Here is a 20,078-nt window from a genome sequence, read left to right on the forward strand (position 1 = left end):
TCATATTGACCAAATTAAAAATTCGGGGACTACATTACATATTGGGACAAAGTTCGAGGATCATTTGTGTCATTGCCCTAATTTAGATCAATTTGTCATACTTGCTGGGAATTCATGCTCAAGGGAATAACAAGAAACTTGAATTCAAGCAAATAATCCTTAAATAACATTACTTCGAGAAGAGTCTTACTCTATTTGCTCGCGTTGGTCGTTGAAGGATGAAGACTCTCACCAGATGACCAACGCCTTCTAATGTGCATAACCCTGTCAAGGAAAACCGTATTGTTAGAAGAAGATAGTGATGAAAGAACAGAAGAAAAATGATAGTTTCCTGCTTATGTACCTTTGTTAAGGAAACGTGACTCATCTCAATATTGTAATATGGGTATAAGATTCACCACATCATTATCACCGCAATACAATTTTCCTATTTCGAACTTCATATTGCGCTCCTTGATAATTTCTTATGACGCGCATTCCAGGAACATCTGGTATCTTTTCCAATGATCCGCACCCCGAAATATCCAGATAAATTAAATGCAGCTTTTCGAGTTCCCGAAGCTGAGTAAGTTTCTTGCAGTCTTGCACCACTAGGAATTGTAACTTCTCACATCCTGACAAATCTGGGAGAGTCTTTATTGATGCGCATCCTGTGATATCTATGTGCGTTAGAGATCTTGATTCCTCAATCCCAGGAATCTCCGTAACACCAAGCAAATACCTCATCGTGAAATTCTCTAACATTTCAAATTTTGACAAGTTAGGTAGTTTTTCTAGGGATTTGCGTCCTGTTATGTATATGCTTCGGCAAGATAAGAATCTCTCGAGGCTCTCGATACCACGTAGATTGCAACATCCATTGATGTTTAATTCTTTCAGGGTCGCGAAACATAATGGGTCGGGTAATCTTTCAATTGACGCACAATTGGAGAGACCCAACACCTCTAAGAACGGCGTCTTATCAAGACCTCGAACTTCAACTAGATTGTCGCAAGAGTTAGCCATTAATTTCTTCGAACACTGTAATTCTGGAAGTATCAGCCTTACAATGGAACTGCACTTTTGTATTGACAGCTCCTTCAAGTACTTGAATCCCTCAAGCTGTGGCAACCTAGGATCTTGACAAGATAGGCTCAGATATGTTAAGCAAGACGGAAGTTCTGGTAGCGACAACAGCTCATAACAGCCCCATAAGCTAAGGTGTTGGAGAGAAGAAAGATTCCGGATGCTTTCTGGCAGGTCAAATATTGGCGTGGAAGTGATTTCAAGAATCTCGAGAGAAGACAACTCGCCGATTTCACTTGGAATTTCTCCAATCAGATTAAGGCAGAGTTCAAGACATAGCCTCCGTAATTTTTTCAACCTTCCAATAGCACTGGGTAACTTTTCAATTGCAGAATAACTAATGTCCAGATGTTGCAAATTCTGTAAATCCCCAATTGAGCTAGGGATTTCTCTCAATGATCGACAACCATACGCACTTAGTTTCTCCAGCTTCCTTAGGGAACCGATTGATGTGGGAATCTTTATAATACCAGCAAAATCTAAAATAACCTCTTTTAGTTCTTCTAATTCACCCACTTCCTCTGGCAGCTCCTTAAGTCTAACACAGTAGCCCAAGTCCAAGGAAATGAGGCTCTTGACTTTGCCAATAGAGGAGTGAATTTGCTCCAATCCGTAACAGTGTTTCAAGATGAGAATCTCCAACTCTGTGAAAGTCGAGAGGTCGGGAGTACATTTTAAGTTATAGCAAAATGCAAGCTCGACAACTTTCAGCCGCTTTGCCACCTATACAGTGGAGAATAACCTATCAAATAAATGAGTTGATCGACAAAACAAAACAAACAAAAAATCACAGAGGGTTGCCCTTCTTCCATCTTACCATGATTGAACTCCATCCGAGCCAATGTTCTGTGATAGCGCTACCCGACAATTGCAGCACGACTAATTTCGGCAAATGCAAATTGGTTGGCGAAAAAGATATACAGCGTTCAACGTCAAACCAGTGAAGCCATCTTAATTCAGAAAACAGGTTGTTAAAGTCTCCACTTATAGCCGCTCGCCTCAATTGAAGGAACCTTAAGCTCTGCAAGTTTTCAAATTGTTCATTTGTGTATGCCTGGAGATTGTCCAGGGGGCCATCGTCAAGACAAATTGCTTGGATCCTTTTAGTTCCCTGCGTATCAAATCAATCAAATGTCTGTGGATTGGTTTTAATTATTTTCTCTAAACAAGAAATCTTCATTTATTTGATCTATGATGTTAATACTACATCTTTATTTATTATCATAGTCTTTTATATGATCAACATTTTCAACAATATAAGAGAACTGGTTTCATCCTTGGAGTATTTATAATCCAATTAGGCGTCACCATTAATCTACAGTGGACATGAATGGATGCTTATATAGATACTTCCTAAAAACTTGGAGCTTCTGTTCGTTCTAGACTAGATAAATTACTAGAATATATCAAATTGAATATATGAAGGGAGCGGGAAAGAAAAAGGTGTGCAGTATCTTACCTTTTTTTCCATTAGTACTTTGGAGGCTGCCTTGCAAACCCACAGTCTGCTATGTTTCTCAGGCGGTTGTCCTTGGCAACTAATGCTCCTTCCAAGATCTCTCAGTTGATCATGCATCCATGACTTGCCATCATCGCCGACTTTTATTAAGCATCTCGGTTTCAACTCTTCAATCCCTTGGCTTGCATAAAACCCACAGTCATCCCACATATACATGGCGAATTTGCTCTCCTTGCCAATAAAGAAACAAGCAATATCAAGAAATATCTCCTTGTGCCTGTCATCTAATGCATCATAGCTTATCTTCAATGTCTTTTGAACATCTCTATATGGTTGTTCGGTTAATTGCTTGAGCACATCAACCCATACATTCCGATCAGTTTTCCCATATAAGTATGAGCCTATAACCTCAAGAGCTAAGGGAAGCCCTCCCATAGTGGATATGATATCATGAGAAATATCCTCAAAGTCCCTCAAAGAATGGTTCATACGAAATGCATGTCTGTTAAATAAAAGTAAAGAATCCTTCTTATCTAATCCAATCAATTCATACTTGGCTGCCCCGAATTCAGATTGATCAAGAACAGCTTTATTTCTAGTTGCAACGATGATAATACTTCCTGAAGAAAACCAATTACAGTTTCTAGCCAAAGCATTTAGTTGATCATTGTGATCAATATCATCCAGAAGAATGAGAACCCTTTTTTCTTTGATTCTGGATTTGATTAAACTAATTCCATCATCGACTTTACAAACTTGTTGTTCATTTGGCTGTATTTCCTTAATTAGTTGATTTTGTAAATAAGGAATATCGTTGCGATGAACCGTTTCTCGAATATCTAGAAGGAAGCTATGATGCAGAAAATCATTTGACAGCTTGTTATAGATAAACTTGGCAAGAGTCGTTTTTCCAATCCCGCCCATGCCATAGATTCCAATCATTTGAGCAACATTGGTAGGAGTGTCTACCCAATTCCTAATTTTGTTCACATGATCACCAATTCCAACCAAGTGCTTAGTAACATCAAGCTGAAAATCATGTCGCAACTTGCTCAAAATAGTTTTGATAACTTTTTCCACTAATTCTCCTTCACACCTGTCAAAAAACAAAACTCATGATAACGTCGTGGTTATAGTTAGTCTCATTGAAAGACACCCATATATTTGTGAAGTACGGATGGGGTTAATTAACATACAAAGAAAGACAGAGTTTAGGTGGAAGTGAAGTACCCGTTAGCAATTTTTTCAGATTCCCATCCCTTTAAGAAAGTGACTTCTCTAAGTGCTCTTTGCCCTTCCTGGACATCATTCTCATCAAAAACCTTTTTATGCAAGTGGTAGGCCTTACCAAAACTTCCTTTTAGATACCGCACGTCTGATGGGTTGACTTTGTAAAAAATGGGTAACACTATGTGTGATGTGTTCTTCTTGCAGTCCATGATATGAATAAGCTCTCGGAGGCACCATTTGCTTGAAGCATAATTTTCGAAGATGATGGGAACTGAAATCTTAGACTGCTTGATTGCATTGAGAAGCTGTGAACCAATTTCCTCGCCAATTGGGATATTGTTGTCGTCCCTGAAGACACAAATTGGTACAATCCCCGCATTGACCAAACTGTGGTAGAGGTAATCGGTGAATCCTTTTCGCGTATCTAAGCCTCTAAAGCTCAAGAATACGTCGTATTGATCGCTACCTTCTCTCGTGAGAATTGGGGAGATGAACGAAGGAGCGGATGCTCCCTCGGTGCTCTCTTTGGCTGTACTCTTTTTCTTCTTGTTGCGATGATTGAAAACAAGCGTAGAGAGAATCGGCGCATCAACCGCAAAGGAAAGACCTGAAATGAAACGGTGCATCCCTTTGTTTGCCTTGCTCTGACTTTTCCCTTTCTCCATGGAAATCTGATAGACAAAAATGAAGAGAGGCCTGCTTTGGATGATCACAAAAAATTAAGAGTTTATTTCCATTATCAATTGTTGAAATTTTTAAAATTTCAACATTATATTTTAAGGACGGCCTATTATAAAAAGACAGAAAAGTACATTGTAATTTTCACCTTGGTATATATATACCCTTATGATAAGATGGGTCCACCCTTTGTTGTTGAAGACAGCATTTGATTTAAGGACGGCCTATTATAAAAAGACAGAAAAAGTACATTGTAATTTTCACCTTGGTCAATATATATATTTTTCCTTTTGATAAGATGGGTCCTACTTTTGATGTTGAAGACAACATTAGATTTAAGGACGACCTATTATAAAAAGACAAAAAAAAGTACTTCCCCCTGCGCCCCTCCCCTCACCCCCCCCTCTTCCCCTTCTTCCTCTCCTCCCTTTTTTTTTTTTTTATAAACCCTTTTGATCAGATGGGTCCTCCTTGTAATGTTGAAGACAACATTAGATTTAAGGATTGCCTAATATGGCAAGTCTTTCGAATGTGTTTTGTGTGTCTATATAAGTTTGTGCATTAAGAAAATGCAATTGGGAATTATGAAGCTTTTAGAGGGATAATTGTTCAAAAAGTCATAAATCTATTGTACGGAGGTCAATTTAGTCTTAAACTTTTTAATTGTGAATATTTGGTCCTAAATATTTTGACGATTTATCAATTTAGTTCTAATCTTTTCAATTGTGTTAATTTAATCATAAACCGTTTGAAGTTTTAAAAGTTTTGCCAATTTCCTCCTAAAACTATTATTTGGATAATTGGATGAAAGGACTGTAATGACAAATTATCAAAAAAGTTTAGGTTTGTGGCACAATTGCAAGGCTTATGACTGAATTGGCCACCATACAAATAGGTCCGGGACTTTTTGGATAATTTTCCTAGCTTTTAGCGGATATCAGTGGCGAAACTTTCTATCATTTCTAGAAAGTTCATGTTTCCTATGTTATTGTTCTTGAAAAATTATGCAGGCACCTTCTTGTATCACAATGACCGGGCTGGTCGATCTCGCTAGTTCTTCAATTGGTTAATATGAAGCACATCGAGCATGCGAAAAATGATGCTTAATGGACCTGGACGATTGTAAACGGCGCTGAACGATGGTAGCCATGAAGACAACGTCCAGAACACGGCCTTCCTTCTTTGGACTGTTGCCAAACGTCGTCGTCGGCCACCAAACGCTCCATGAAAATTATAATTGCTGCTTATTCTGAGCGATCCTACCAACATGGCCCGATCACCGTATTAGTCGGAGTAGCGCCGGTCAAACCAAGGTGTCATGAGGCTGATGAGCGACTTGAGAGTTTTGCAGCGGCGACCAGAGGAGCCACAAACGACTTGGGAGTAAGCCAACGCAATTGGGCCAACCATTGCGTTAATCAAGATAGCTTTCTCCTTAAATAAAAACGTCAATATATTGTTCTTGCACCGTAGCATCGCACGGTACAAGCACCGAGAAGAAATTCAGATTGGAAAATTTAGGCGGACAATGTTTGGATGGAGAGCACAAAGGCGATCTTGACTTATCTTGATCGTGCCTTACAAAAAATCTACGATGAACAAATGAAAAATCTCGATGGAGAGCACATCCTTTTGGAACGATCCGAACACGAAAGGATGAATGGACGAGTCTCCCTAGGCGGGTGTCTATTGATTAACCCATTATCAAAGATTGTTAACTTGGTGCAGCCCAATGCACATCCCTTTCCGATGGACCTCGCCCTCTAGTCAAGCCAATGTCATTGGGTTGCGTCCGCTCACGAAAAAGAAGAAGAAAAGAAAACGGCTGATCTTTTTCTCTGCATGAGCGCACTTTCTTAGTTGGAGGAGATTACAGATTATAGACATCATTCACAGTTAAAATTTATCTCAAAGTTAAAATGAGGGACACCCATAATTTGTGAGATATTTTTGAGTTCATATAAGCTCAATACATCCAATGAAGGGTTCAAATGCAGTGGGCTTAGATGCACCCAGATCATCTAAGAACTTTTCCAGATGGGCTCCAACCTTGCCTTCGACGGCGGTTTAGGTTGTGTTTGGCAACACAAAGCCAAAGCCCTTTAGAACTCTAAAGTCCTTTGGTCCAAGGCAAATGATGTTTAGCAAATTTTTTGGAGGGTTTTGAGAAGGTGCAATTGCATTTTCAAATGCCTCTAAAGGCCTTTAGCTCAAAGCAGCTCTGAAGTTGTTTTGGGCTTTGAGCATTTTTGTGATGTTAATACATCTTTTTCCAACTTTATTATCGCTAAACTTAGGGGTGATCGGTTTTAGGTTCCATACAAGTTTCACCTAGAACTTGAAACCTTTCTTGTCACAGGTTCTAGAGTCAGTTCAAAGGTCTATTCATGTTCCACATGTATTCTTGACTGAACGGTAATGACCATCATTTATCGCTGCAATTTACCGAACACAAATCGTATTTAGATACACGAATAAATATAAAATATTAACAAAATAAAAGTCTCAATGATAAATATGATTGGAAATGGAAGCTCAGGCTAGTTGTTCTAAATTATACACTCATTATAAGACACCATGGAATACTGCGGGATCGAGCGAAAATATATATCAAGAAAAACACAAAAACATGTTATAGGTTCCAAGTTCCAAGTTCTAGATTTCACCAAATTAAAACTTGAAACCTACCTATCGGAACATGTTTCCCAAATTTTGAAACTTAGAATCTACCCCGCACATGAAACTTGGAATCGGACCGGTTTTTCACAAATTTGGCTTCGGGTTCCAAGTTCTATTCTAGAACTATGCTTAGCCCTAGCTGAACTTTTATAATTTGGGAAATATCTTCACATCACGCGACGTCGCCAATGAAGGGCTCGGGTCGCCGATAAGGCCGGATCTAGCACAAGGATAGATTTGGCTGCCGGCTAGCTAAATCTTGTTCACCGGCGGCTAGTCGGCTCCAGACTTGGCCAAATCTGGTTTCTTGACGGCTAGCCGACACCGCACTTGGCTAGATCAAGCTCGCTAGTGGCTTGAGCCTCCCCAAAACTATCAGAAGTCCTTCACAATTGTAGTTTTTTTGGCAACAACAATCAAATCATACTTATAAACTTTATAAAAATTATTTTATCACCTAACATTATTTATATTTCCCCGAAAGTCTTACCGGACACACCCTTAATATAAGCATCTATTTGAAAGCACATGCATATAGTTTATCTCTGCCTTCATCGAATATTAATTGCTGATATTCCTAAACTCTTCTACCAGACATTCATAATTAGCAAAAAGGAAAATAAAAAACTATAGAACCGACAGTTAAATTTGTAATTCCTCAATTAATAAATTTTAATTTAGGAATTAGAAACATGAAGAGACGAAAAGCTAAAAAGTTCTTTCTCACTCTCCCTCTCCTAGAAACATGAAGAGACAAAAAGGTAAAAAGTTCTCTCTCTCTCTCTCTCTCTCTCTCTCTCTCTTCGTTTGCCCATTCACTCAGTATTACATTTTCAAAATTTTGCTGAGGCCCAATTGTTTTATAAAAAAGTTCACCTAATAAAAAAATCTATAAATCTTGGCCCCACCATAATTTCCCAATTTGTTTACATTCCAAAGTTTGAGGAGTTATTGTTAGAGACTTTTAGCCAAAAAAAAAAAAATCTTCCAAATTTAAGATCTATTTTTTGCAACAATCATGCTTTCAATTGTGAGATATGACAAGTATTGAGTAATTATTTCCAAACTTTACAAATAATGCTTTGGTACAAATGGTCGAAAGATAATTATTTGGTATAGGAGGAACGATTGAACTTTACTAGCACGTCTATCTCTATTCCGGTAGTACTAACTATTGACCGGAAAAATACACAGCATCGAAATATTATGAGAGATTCTTCTAGGAAAGAATTCGAATGTGTCAATAATCCAAATATATTTGCTATTGCAAAATGTTAAGAGAATGAACTGTACTTATGTTAATATCCGAGAAGAGGACAGAGCAGGATCCATTTCACATTTTTAAGACAGGTCTAGTGAAAAAATTCATGAGTCGCAGTCGTCACACAATATGCAAGGAAGACAATTTCAGTCGCACAATCCGGCTTGGAAGAAACCATACAAAGCATGAGAAGCAAACCAATAGCATGCACCGGACTTGCAAATTCTAGGAATGGAAGAACTTGCAACTTGTAGATATATGAGCTAATGAGACGCGAAAGGTGAAGAGCCTGCAAATCAAGTCTGGAACCGAGGCAATACGAGACAATCGCAGCTAGAGATGCCAAGTCGCAGCAGTGAACTGTGAGTAAGAGGAAGTCGTAGGTCACAGCAGAGAAATGGAGGACCTAAAGTTGTATTCACAAAATGTTGCTAAGCTTTCGACGGAAGACACCGAGCTAACATCACCGCTCCGCGATGAGAGAAGCTTGAGAGAGAGAGATAGTGAGAGTTGAAGCTGATTCGGGTTTCCCTTGAGAGTGGCCTCAATTGATTGAAACTTGAATGCATGACGGTGACCACAATTTTGGCATAGCAGAGTCCAAGTATTAAAATTTGGTTTGTCGGTATATATCAGTCTTCAACTATTGCCAATGCCCAGCGTCAGAGAAAATCTGGTTTCAAGTATGAAAAACTATGGCTGGGTCTCTTCTGCTTTAAAGATTCATTTGTGAATTAATCAAGTTTGAGATTACACAATGAGAAACTACTATCTTCTTGGAAACCTTTTCAATACGAAAAACTTATGGAATGCCTCGGCCTCACCATAACGTCACAAAGACGTTACTCATTCCTCCCGTGCCTCCATCCTGTGGTGTCTGGGGACTTTCTCTGAATTTCATGAAAATGCAGCTTGAATCTACACAAGACGGATAGGTAGGATTAACAAGTTATCAATAAATGGAGATAGTTGACATCGTAGCATCACAATTTACTTCATTTGTACCAACACCAAAATCGTGGTTGGACAGCATTGAAAAGAGACTACATAGGTTGGCTAATGAAAAAGAAAACAACAGAGTTGGGAGATGTAGGCAATTAGCAACGCTTTCCTTGTTTGTGTTAAGGAGCAGAACTGATGTTAATGAGCTTATGCTGAAAAGGTGATGTGCCTAAACCACAGAAGAGAAAGTTGTTGCTTGGTTAATTTGCGACATCCAATTAGCAACATCAGCCATACAGAATTGCTCAGTAGGAGGTGAATTTTAACTATACAAGTTCAACGTCGCATACGTGAGAACTAAGCTCATCAAGCAAGGGACCTATACGACAACATTCAAAGGATATTATCACGATTATAAACTGATAGAAGTGGAGGAGAATGTTATAAATGCAACACGCATCCTGGCATACAGATTTTCAGAGGAAATTCATAGCTCATTGTATAAGCACACAATTTATTCTTTCATAGTTGTGGTACGACTGTCGGCGCATACCTCTCTCTGCAGAGTCTTGTTGAGTTCGGGCGTGATATCATTAGAACGCAACCGCATGAAACAACTCTGCATCAGGTTAACATGCAGAAAAATTAGTAGGTATGTATTTGATTAACAGAGAGGTTGAACCTAATAAGCATATAGAAAGTAGATACAATCGAGAACGAATACATTCACAATTATTTATGCATGTGCTGTTGAGACCAGATCCAGTGTTTCGATCTTCACAAGCATAAAAACCTTCCTCAGGACACTCCAGTTGGACCATGAGCCTCTTCAAGGTTGGCACGCAAGACTGCCGTTGGTTGTCGTTGATGCTTCCTCGGCAAAATCCCCCTCTTCATTTTGATCGGCCTCCAGTATAGAATTTGAACTACCTCAGCCATGTTAGCCAGACCCAGATCAATCATGTGATAAAATGATTCGATGACAATAAAAGGATCAAATGGGATGCCCTGTGTCGAGCAGACGATTGTCGAAAGATATAGCTTCGAGAAAAGCATTACTTTATTTGCTAATGCTGGTCATTGAAGGACGAAGAATCTTACTAGATGACCAATGCGTTTCGATGTACGTTGACCCGCATTTGGATATGCATTTTGATCTTGGCTGAAGCATCATGTCAGCTTCCACGACCAACTCCCCCACTCCAGTCGTTGAAGACTAGAAATTTAGGAAAGTACCAGAATCCTGTCAAGGAAAGCATACTTGTCAAAAGTAGGTAGTGCTGAAAAGTAGACTCTGAATCTCAGGAGTAAAAATCATAGTTTAGTTGCTTACCTCTGTTAAAGAGACATGATTCAAGCAGCTTCCACTATGGCTTTGACAAGATCTATAGAACCTACTGCCATGGAGGGCAATGGTTGAGATAATTTTGGTATCATTTCCCATGAGTCACACTCATGAAATGACCAAATAAATTAAATTCAACTGTTCAAATCCCCAAAGCCGACTAAGCTTCTTACAGTCTCGTACCCCTCTAGAGATTGTAACTGCTCACATCCTGGCAATTTTGGTAAAGTCTCCATTGATTTGCATCCTGTGATATTTATGTATGTCAGAGACCTTGATTCTTCAACCCCGGAAATCTCCGTAACCCCAAGCGAATGTCTCATCATGAAATTCTCCAAAATTTCAAATTTCGACAGGTTTGGTAATTTTTATAGGGATATGTATGTGCTTCATTAAGACGTGAATCTCTCGAGGTCCTCAACACCAAGCAGATTGGGACAGCTATGGATGTTCACCTCTTTAAGGGTCGCAAAGCATGATAAGTCAGGTAATCTTTCAATGGACCCACAATGAGAGACATCCAATTTCTCTAAGAACTCCGCGCTATCCAGACCTCGTATTTCGACTATATTGTCACAATAGCGAGCCTTTAATTCCTTCAAACAGTGTAATTCTGGAAGGATCAGCTTTTCAATGGATTTGCACCCATACATTACTATCACCTTCAAGAAGAAATTATCCTGGCATAGAATTTCAACTAGATTATCGCAACCAATAGCGTCTAATCGTTTCAGACGATTTAATCGTGAAAGGTCCAATCTTTCAATGGAGTTGCAGTTCCATACTACCAATTCTTCCAAGTACTTGAACCTCTCAAGCTTAGGCAACGTCAGCTTATGACAGTAGGAAACACAAAGTTTCAAGAGTCTTGAGGGAAGCTCCGGGATGTATTCGAGCGGACAACAATGAAGACTAAATTTTTCTAGGTGGCTAAGGCAAGAAAGCTGTGGCAAACTGGGACTTTGACTCGAGGCTATCAGATTCGTTAAGCTAGAAGGAAGCTCTGGTAGCGATTGGAGCTCCAAACAGTTTGCTAAGTGAAGCTCCTGGAGAGAAGAAAGATTCCGAATACTTTCTGGCAGGTAAGATATCTTTGTTCGATCGAGATATAGCGTCCGCAGTTTTTTCAACCTTCCAATAGCAATAGGTAACATTTCAAGCCCAGATTGATCAAAGATCAGATGTTGCAAATTCTGTAAATCCCCAATTGAGCTAGGGATTTCTCTTATTAACGAACAACACCAGGCACTTAGCTTCTCCAGCTTTATCAGAGAACCAATTGATGTAGGAAGCTTGCTAATTCTGGTAATATCTAATATAAGTTCTCTTAGTTCCACTAATTCGCCCACTTCTTCTGGTAGCTCACAGAGTAGTTGACAGTCAGTCAAATTTAAGGATACGAGGCTCTTGACTTTGCCGATAGATGGGTGGATTTGCATCAGTCTCTTGCAGAATTGCAAGCTGAGAATCTCTAATGTTCTGAAAGCCGAGAGATCGGGAGTACATGTTAAATCTTCGCAGAATTGAAGGTCGAGAACTTTCACCCGCTTTGCCTCCTATACAAAGGAGGATAAGCAATCATAGAATGAGTTGGTCGATAAAGCAAAATGAACTAAAAAAATGACAAAGGATGTTTTTTCGTTTTCTTTTTCCATCTTACCATGATTAAACTCCATCCTGTCCAATGCTCTGTGATCTTGCTTTTTGACAACTGTAGCACCACTAATTTCGGTAGATGCAAATTGGTTGTCGAAAAAGATAGGTTGGGTTCCCACTGAAGCCATCTTAATTCCGAAAACACACTATCAAAATCTCCACTTAAAGCCGCCCGCCTTAGCTGAAGGAACCTTAAGCTTTGTAAGTTTTTAAACTGTTCATTTGTGTGTGTCTGAAGATGGTCAGCGGGGACATCGCCCAATTTTGGATGGTATTCGCCAAGACAAATTGCCTGGATCCTTTTAGTTCCCTGTATATCAAATCAATCAACTTAGTTGGCTTCTAATTTTTTTAGTTTTCGCTTTTTAAGATCTTGGACTTGCACAATTTGTTATCTTTATACCCTCGCTCTATACAAACGTTAACACATCAACTCACATCTAATTTTTTTGATAAATTTTTAGAAATTTAAACAGCCTTTTGATTTTTCCATGGATGTAAAAAGAAAATTACTTATTGCTTAAAGAAAAATCTAAGACAAATAGTGTTTTACCACCTTCTCTTTGCGAATGTTGTAGCGCATACACTTCTAGCTAATTTTATCCAAGGCGAAATACATCAAACCTTTTGGTTGGCTTGTAGATTTTCATAGAAACTTTTCATGATCTTCTTAAAGGAATTTGCTAAACAGTGCCCATTGGTCACTTGTTAAGTAGCTAAGGAAGCTCTTGGTTTTCAATTCATTAATTATTCTTGTGGAAGTGTGCAACTATTGGTTGGAAAACCGAAATATTTCTTGTAAAGTATTTTGTAAAAGGTGATGTGGTGACATTCGTTAACAATACACATATTAGGATCTAAACAATATTTTATATTTTTGACAAGGATTGGAAAAAAGTTGCTTTCAGATCCACTAAAACCGAAATAATTAACTTCCTTTCATGGTGTTAAGGTTAAATACGTCTATTTACCGAGCAAGATTTTTAGCGTAGAATCGTTGTTAAAAGACTTTAATTATATTGTAAATTAGATTTTTGACATGTAATTTACACCAATGAATATGAATATTTGGAGATATTCTATTTGGTAACCTTCACGAGAGAATATAACTTTTTCATCCTTAATTAGCTGTCACAATTAAACTATGACGGACATGAATCATGAATGGATTTTTTCCTAAAAAATGATTAGGAAGAGAAGATTAAATGTATGAAAATACTAGGGAGAGGGAAAGAAAAAAGAAGTTCCACGTGTTACCGTTTTTCCCATTAGTACTCCGGATGCTTCCTTGTTGACCCATAATCTGCTACGTTTCTCAAGCGGTCCTTCTTGGCTGACAATGTTCCTTCCGAGATCTCTCAATTGATCATGCATCCTTAACTCACCACGATCTCCAATTTTTATTAAGCACCTTAGTTTCAATTCTTCAATTCCTTGACTTGGATAAAATCCTAAGTCCTTCCACATGTAAATGGCGAATTTGCAGTCTTTGCCAATAAAGAAACAAGCAATATCGAGGAAAATCTCCTTATGTCCATCTTCTAGTGCATCATAACTTATCTTCAGTTTATCTTGAACATCCGCATGTGGTTCTTTCCTTAATTTCTCTAGCACATCATGCCATACTTCTTGATCTGTTTTTTCATACAAGTATGACCCTATTACTTCAAGAGCCAAGGGAAGTCCACCCATGGTCGATATGATATCACGAGAGATATCCTCAAAATCCCTCGAAGAATTGTCCATATGAAACGCATGTCTGTTAAATAGAAGTAAAGAATGCATCTCATCCAATCCATTCAATTCGTACTTGTAGTCTACCTTGAATTCACATTGATCTAGAATAGCTTTATATCTAGTTGTAACAATGATCATACTTCTTGGCATAAACCACTCACGTTCTCCGGCCAAAGCATTTAGTTGACTCATATGATCTATATCATCTAGAAGAATGAGAACCTTTTTCCCTTTCAATCTTGATTTGATCACATTAATTCCCTCATCAACGTTCGAAACTTGACATTCAGTTGGCTCTATTTCCTTAATTAGCAGATTTTGTAGATGAGGGATACCATTGCGATGAGCTGTTTCTTGAACATCTGAAAGAAAACTGTGGTACTTAAATTCACTCGACAGCTCATTGTAGATGACCTTGGCGAGAGTTGTTTTGCCAATCCCACCCATGCCATAAATTCCAATCATGCGAACATCACTGGCAGAGGCGTCTACCCATTTCCTAATTGTGTTCACATGATCACGAATTCCAATTAAGTTTTTAGGAACATCAAGCTGAAAATCATGTTGCAACTTGCTCAAAACAATTGCGATAACTATTTCCACAAGTTCTCCTTCATGCCTGTCAAGCAACAAAACTCTATGATAAATTTGTGGTTATGCTTTAATCTGATATAAAGACACCCACAAAAATGTTGAAATAAAGTAAGGTGCTGCACCGGGCTCATTAAGAGTCCTTAGAAGTATAATGTTTCTGGTACTTCGGTTTTATAGTTGTAGGTTTAGTTTTCTGGGGACATCTTGGGGAGTACTAGTATTTGTGGATGTTCATTGGGACATTTTTGGGGATGTTTTGTGAGCTTGTACTGAAAGTAGTTTATCCATATTTCATGTGTTCTGCGTGAATTAGCAAACTTGTTTTAACACAAAAAAAAAAGATGGTTCAGGTAGAAGTGACGTACCCGTCAGCAATTTTCTCAGATTCCCATCCATTTAAGTAACTCACATCTGAAAGTGCTTGTTGTCCTTCATGGATATCCTTCTCATCGAATCTCTTCTTACTCGAATGGAAGGCCTCCCCAAATTTTCCTTCTAGATACCGCACATCCGATGGTTTCACTTTGTAAAAGATGGGCAAAACCGTGTGTGACATGCTCTTCTTGCGGTCCATCATATGAACAAGCTCGCGGAGGCACCATTTGCTTGAAGCATAATTCTCGGAGATGATAGGGATCGAGATCTTAGACCATGTGATGGAATCAAGAATCTGTGAACCGAATTCCTTGCCGATTGGGATGCTATCTTTGTCCCTGAACACAAAAATTGGTACAGTCCCAGCCTTGACGAGTCCGTGATAGAGGTGATCAGCGAATGCCTTGCGGGTATCTGAGCCTCTAAAGCTCAAGAATACATCATATCGCTCGCTACCTCGTCCTGTGGGTGTTGGACATCTGAACGAAGGAGCAAGCATCGCAAAAGATTGCCCGTGACTCTGCCCTTCGTGCATGGCAATCTAAGGGAGGAAGTCGGAAGGAAAGATGCTTTTCTGCTGCATAAAAGGATTGATAACCAGTCTCTATGAGCAAGTATTGAACATGAAGTCTCTTTCCAGGAAAGAAAAGATAAGCATGAACCCTTTGTTTAAATAGCCATTGCTTGACTAGTAGCAGTTGCAGAGGCTTTTGGTCTTTGCCTTGACTTACGTCGCCCTCCAGTCAAGCCAAACTTGTTGGCTTGGTCCACTCACGAATAACGTGTACGTTAATTCTTCAATTGGGCTATAAAGAACTAGAATCTGTGTTCAAGCAAATCTTACAAGTGATCAGTCAAGCATGGTCTAAGACGTACTCTTCCGGCGCAAATTTTCATTTTTTGAAATGGAGAACTATATCAGTCGTGGCCTAAAACCGAATCAGCCGGTTCATTTTTTAGAACCGGCCATTTTTCCCCCCTTTTTCTGTTTCATTTTTCAGTTAATTAAACTCAGACTTTCAGAGATACAGAAACATTGCAATATGGTCCCCGGTTTCAGCCAAATTCTGGCAATTGTGCCAAACTCATTCTATGCAAATGAACAATCAGACAGCGAGGCTATAGGGTTAGTCAAATCCGACCTTGGAAACAAAGTCTTTCCTCTTTTACGAAAGTAAATTCCGGGCTGTAGGAATTCCATGTTAACAGGTAACAACGATTCCGAAGAGGGAAAAGAAAAACAACCCTCCTCTGCTATTCAGCAGCAGCTCCCAATAGACAAAAAAGTACCCAATATAGCCGTTTATTCCGATAAGAAAGCAAAGAATCAACACAAACTGTGCGCTGAGGAGATATGAAAACACGATTACCTTCCGTGAGCTGAGATACAAAGAGACGCGTGAGAATGGAGAAGAGAAAACCAATATAATAAGAAAGTGATCAGAGAGGATACTCTCAAATTGTTCGGAGATTAGAGAGAGGTCGAATGTGAGAGAAAGAAAGAGTTGGAAATGAAGGTTGGGAGCAATGAAGTTGTTTTCACCATCATCTCTTTATAGATGGCAAAGCTAAGTCAAGCCTCTCATTTTGGACCAGAACGGCCAATGATGGTCAAGTCTATTAACAAACTATATTGATAAAGCCGATCAATGTGGCTCTAACCTGCTTGTGAATTTTCCATTGTCATATCATCACATTGTGGGAAAGTAAATAATTTATTTATCGTCATTTAATGAAAGGCAATAATTCTAGATCACCACATTTGACTCAAGCACAAAAGAGAAAAGATGATAAAGAGCAAAGAGGAACATTTGCTTTCGGCCAAGGGGGGAAAAAAGAACAACATTGATTGAATCAACCTTCGGGTTTGGTCTTCATGCTGACAAGAACCATCAGAAGCCTAATACCCTAAAAGAACCTCTAACTTTATAGCTCTCGTTCTAATTCTCCCTTTTGTCTCGTAAAAGAACCTCAAACTTTAGCTCCAATCCCAATTTTACCCTAAAATTTTTACATTTTTATAAAAATACCAAAAAAGTTTACTTGAGTCACAAACTTGCTCCCGTTAATCCTCCGTCCAAAATTTCTTGCTGATAGCTGAGAAAGGAAAAACTTCCAAGCACGAGCTATTTGAGTGTCCCGAGCGCAAGCTATCCGGTGGTGATAGATAGAACATTTCCAAGCACGAGAGTTTGATCAAGTGCAAAATCATGAGCCTCGCCGTGGCCGGGCGAGGTTGCTCTTGTTGGGTGATTTTGGCGAGGTTAATGGAGGCAGATTTAGGACTCAATCTTTTATGTGAAAAAAATTAGAGTAAAGTTGAAACTGGGCCTGAAATAGATATTTCTTTTATGAGAGCAAAAAAAAAAAAAAAAAGTTTTGGTTAGAATTGGTACTAGACCTAAAGTTAAGGATTTTTTTAGAATTTTTTTTTTTGGGTAGAATTGAGACTGCACAAAAAATTGGAGTTTTTTTACTGGACAAAAGGTAAAATTGGGACAAAAACTAAAAGTCGAAGTTTTTTTAAAGGTTTTAGGCCGTCATCGGGTCACTACTGTCTATGATGAAGGGTATGCTTTCTGGGTGAAGTGAACATCTTTCCAAGTGATTTCAAATACAAAATGTTTAATGAAGGAGTCTTCCTAGGCGGATGCCCATTGATTAGTCCAAATTTTAAAAGTTATCGACTTGGTGCGGTGCAATGCACATCTTCCCTTTCCAATGGACCTCATCCACTATTCAGGCAACATCGTCGAGTTCCAATGTATCCTCACCCTCGGATCATGTAAGCTTCACTTGAGTTTCACCAATATCTGAGGATCGACTGCATTGAGCTCACATTCACACACATCATCCAAGAATTCTTTCATCTTTGCTCCAACTATGCCTCTGATCGGTGGTCCAATATAAGCATCTGTGCGAAAGCATATATGCATGTACTTTATCTTTTACCTTGATTGAGCGCTGATTATTGATATTCATAAATTCTAGTACCAGATATTCATAAATCCAAAAAGAAACAAAATCATGAAAAGGACAGTTAAATTTGTGAGCTGTTAAACAAAAATTTTCATTTAGAAATCAGAAAGATGAGAAGAAAAGCAAAGGCAAATTCTCTCTCTCTCTCTCTCTCTCTCTCTCTCTCTCTCTCTCTCTCTCTCTCTCTCTCTCTCTCTCTCCCTCCCTCTCAATTGAGGGTCCGCTCCACCCTAATGATGGTAGCTTTCCCAAGCCATTCGCGCTAAATGTGTCATCCATGTCTCTTCCCTGGCCCCCATTACTGATGGTTTTCTCTGAAAAAAATGGTTTCTTCTCTTCATTTGCCCAACCTCCTCTCCTTAACTCTCTCTCTCTCTCTCCGTCTTACATTTTTTGATAATTAGTAATGGATTGACTAGGAGCAGTCGTATACGCTTTTAGGGCGCGTTCGGTTCCGCATTTTCCTCGCCTAATTCTTCTTTTGGAACGTCCCCCCCTCTAGTCAAGACAAAGTTGATGGATTGGCCCCCTCACGAACGTGCCGTGAACTTCTCCCCCTGGAAATGTTGAAGAAATGTTACAACGGATTGAAGAAGTAATTAAACAAACAAGTCAATGCCAGTGGTCCTAACTACCAGCGCATTGTATAGGAAACTCCATGGACGCATCTTCCTATTCGAATATAAGCTCCCACGGTACCTCCTCCTCATCATAATCTTCAACCTTGCTCTTACTATTTTTAGCCTAACATATAAACAAACCTAACTATCTCCACCACCTCATTTTTCACTGCCCCTTCTGTCTAATCCCATTTTCATTAGCCAAACTGATGTAGTGTCAAGTAATTATTTCCCAATGGACCTCACCCTCTAGATGCATGCGCTTTCCCAGTTGGAGTTTATCTCCATCAATCATGCTCTTGATCGGTAGAGTCCCAAGTTATAAACGTCGGTCACGTGTAAACTTAATTCAAGTTTAAAATAATAATCAAGAAGAACTTGTCGATCGTTTGGCTGATTAAATTAGGGAGAAATTCGAGGAAAATGATTTTAAATAAAAAGGGAATTATTTTCTTTTGGGCCCACATATCATTTCTTTCCAAAAGTGCATAGGAAATGAAAGGAAGCAGCCCCGTCAAGTTTGAAAAAGGAAAAAGAAAACTTCATATGTGAACATAAATTTGAGTAGCTAGTGGTTAAAGAAAACTTGAAAAATGCATTTGGTTTAAAATAGGAGGGGAACTTCAATCGCGAGATGGCAACATGAAGAATGATCAACCGCCACCATGTCCAATGACAGCAAGGAATTTTCAATGGAACAGCAGCTTTGCTCATTTTCGTGTGTGGTCAGAATGAATAACTTGTGTAATATTCCAAAAAAAAAAAAAAAAGAAGGAGAGAATTTTCACAAAAAGAAGAAGAAGAATAGAATAAAAAGGAATGAAGAGTCTGGGCTTATTAGAAGGAAGAATTGACATTGAGAGGTAACGTCCAAAATTCGAATGACCCATTGAAACATTCATGAACATGAAATCTTTTAGTTATAGAAAAGGAAAAACTTGTCCAAAAAGTGCCATACCTATTGCACTTTGGCCAATTCCGTCTTAAATTTTTTTACCGTTTCTCAATTGAGTCCATCCGGTCAATTTTAGCCAGAATCATTAACGTACACCCCGGATATCCTATGTGGCACGACTGGCATTATCGTGGACAATTTTTATATTTTTGTTTAATTTATTATTATTTTTTTGTCAACCCTCACCAACCACGGGTGAGGGGTGAGGGGCCTCGTCGGCCATTGGCCGAGGGCCGTGAAGCCCTCTTACGTAACAGGCAAGGATCGCGGCCCTCAACAAGACCTTGCGAAGATCACGAAGCCTTTGCCCGGTGGTTGATGAGGGTCGTACGTTGATTCTATTCTGCGGCAGCCAATAATTTCTAGACCATATTACTTGGCATAGCGTGACGAGGATCGGGCATCCTGGCAAGCTTGGGCCCATTATTTTCAAAAAAACATGTTAAATAATTTCTTGAAAAACATTAAAATTAATGAAAAATTAGTTAGGGAAAAATATAACA

The 20,078-nt window shown here is 38.9% G+C and overlaps 2 protein-coding genes across 3 annotated transcripts; both read right to left on the reverse strand.

Annotated features, from left to right (window-relative positions):
- Positions 1–408: 408 nt before the first annotated feature.
- Positions 409–4,419, reverse strand: LOC125315527 (disease resistance protein L6-like). The gene is made up of 4 exons (XM_048280706.1): positions 3,755–4,419; positions 2,525–3,620; positions 1,883–2,176; positions 409–1,788 (listed from the first exon to the last, which is right to left on the reverse strand). Exons 1-4 carry the CDS (start codon positions 4,417–4,419, stop codon positions 409–411), a joined length of 3,435 nt encoding a protein of 1,144 aa, XP_048136663.1.
- Positions 4,420–10,955: 6,536 nt separating this feature from the next.
- On the reverse strand, positions 10,956–16,613 carry LOC115751704 (disease resistance protein RUN1-like). Of its 2 annotated transcripts, none has more exons than XM_048280424.1 (5): positions 16,392–16,613; positions 15,012–15,595; positions 13,573–14,671; positions 12,320–12,625; positions 10,956–12,215 (listed from the first exon to the last, which is right to left on the reverse strand). In XM_048280424.1, the coding sequence occupies exons 2-5, from the start codon at positions 15,554–15,556 to the stop codon at positions 11,052–11,054; spliced, it is 3,114 nt and encodes a 1,037-aa protein (XP_048136381.1). In that variant the 5' UTR covers positions 15,557–15,595; positions 16,392–16,613; the 3' UTR covers positions 10,956–11,051. The 2 variants fall into 2 exon arrangements, with proteins under 2 accessions (XP_048136381.1, XP_048136380.1); XM_048280423.1 differs by having other exon boundaries at positions 15,012–15,598.
- Between the last annotated feature and the right edge of the window lie 3,465 nt (positions 16,614–20,078).

This window comes from Rhodamnia argentea, chromosome 6 (genome assembly GCF_020921035.1).
Source record: "Rhodamnia argentea isolate NSW1041297 chromosome 6, ASM2092103v1, whole genome shotgun sequence".
NCBI classification, from domain to species: Eukaryota; Viridiplantae; Streptophyta; class Magnoliopsida; order Myrtales; family Myrtaceae; genus Rhodamnia; species Rhodamnia argentea.

Excerpts from the sequence above, each read along its gene's own strand:
- LOC125315527 (XM_048280706.1), bottom strand. The coding sequence starts at position 4,419 with ATGGAGAAAGGGAAAAGTCAGAGCAAGGCAAACAAAGGGATGCACCGT. Across the intron at positions 3,621-3,754 it reads TCTGAAAAAATTGCTAACGG|GTGTGAAGGAGAATTAGTGG; the intron begins GTACTTCACTTC and ends GTTTTTTGACAG. Across the intron at positions 1,789-1,882 it reads TCGGATGGAGTTCAATCATG|GTGGCAAAGCGGCTGAAAGT; the intron begins GTAAGATGGAAG and ends TCCACTGTATAG.
- LOC115751704 (XM_048280424.1), bottom strand. The coding sequence starts at position 15,556 with ATGCACGAAGGGCAGAGTCACGGGCAATCTTTTGCGATGCTTGCTCCT. Across the intron at positions 14,672-15,011 it reads TCTGAGAAAATTGCTGACGG|GCATGAAGGAGAACTTGTGG; the intron begins GTACGTCACTTC and ends GTTGCTTGACAG. Across the intron at positions 12,216-12,319 it reads CAGGATGGAGTTTAATCATG|GAGGCAAAGCGGGTGAAAGT; the intron begins GTAAGATGGAAA and ends TCCTTTGTATAG.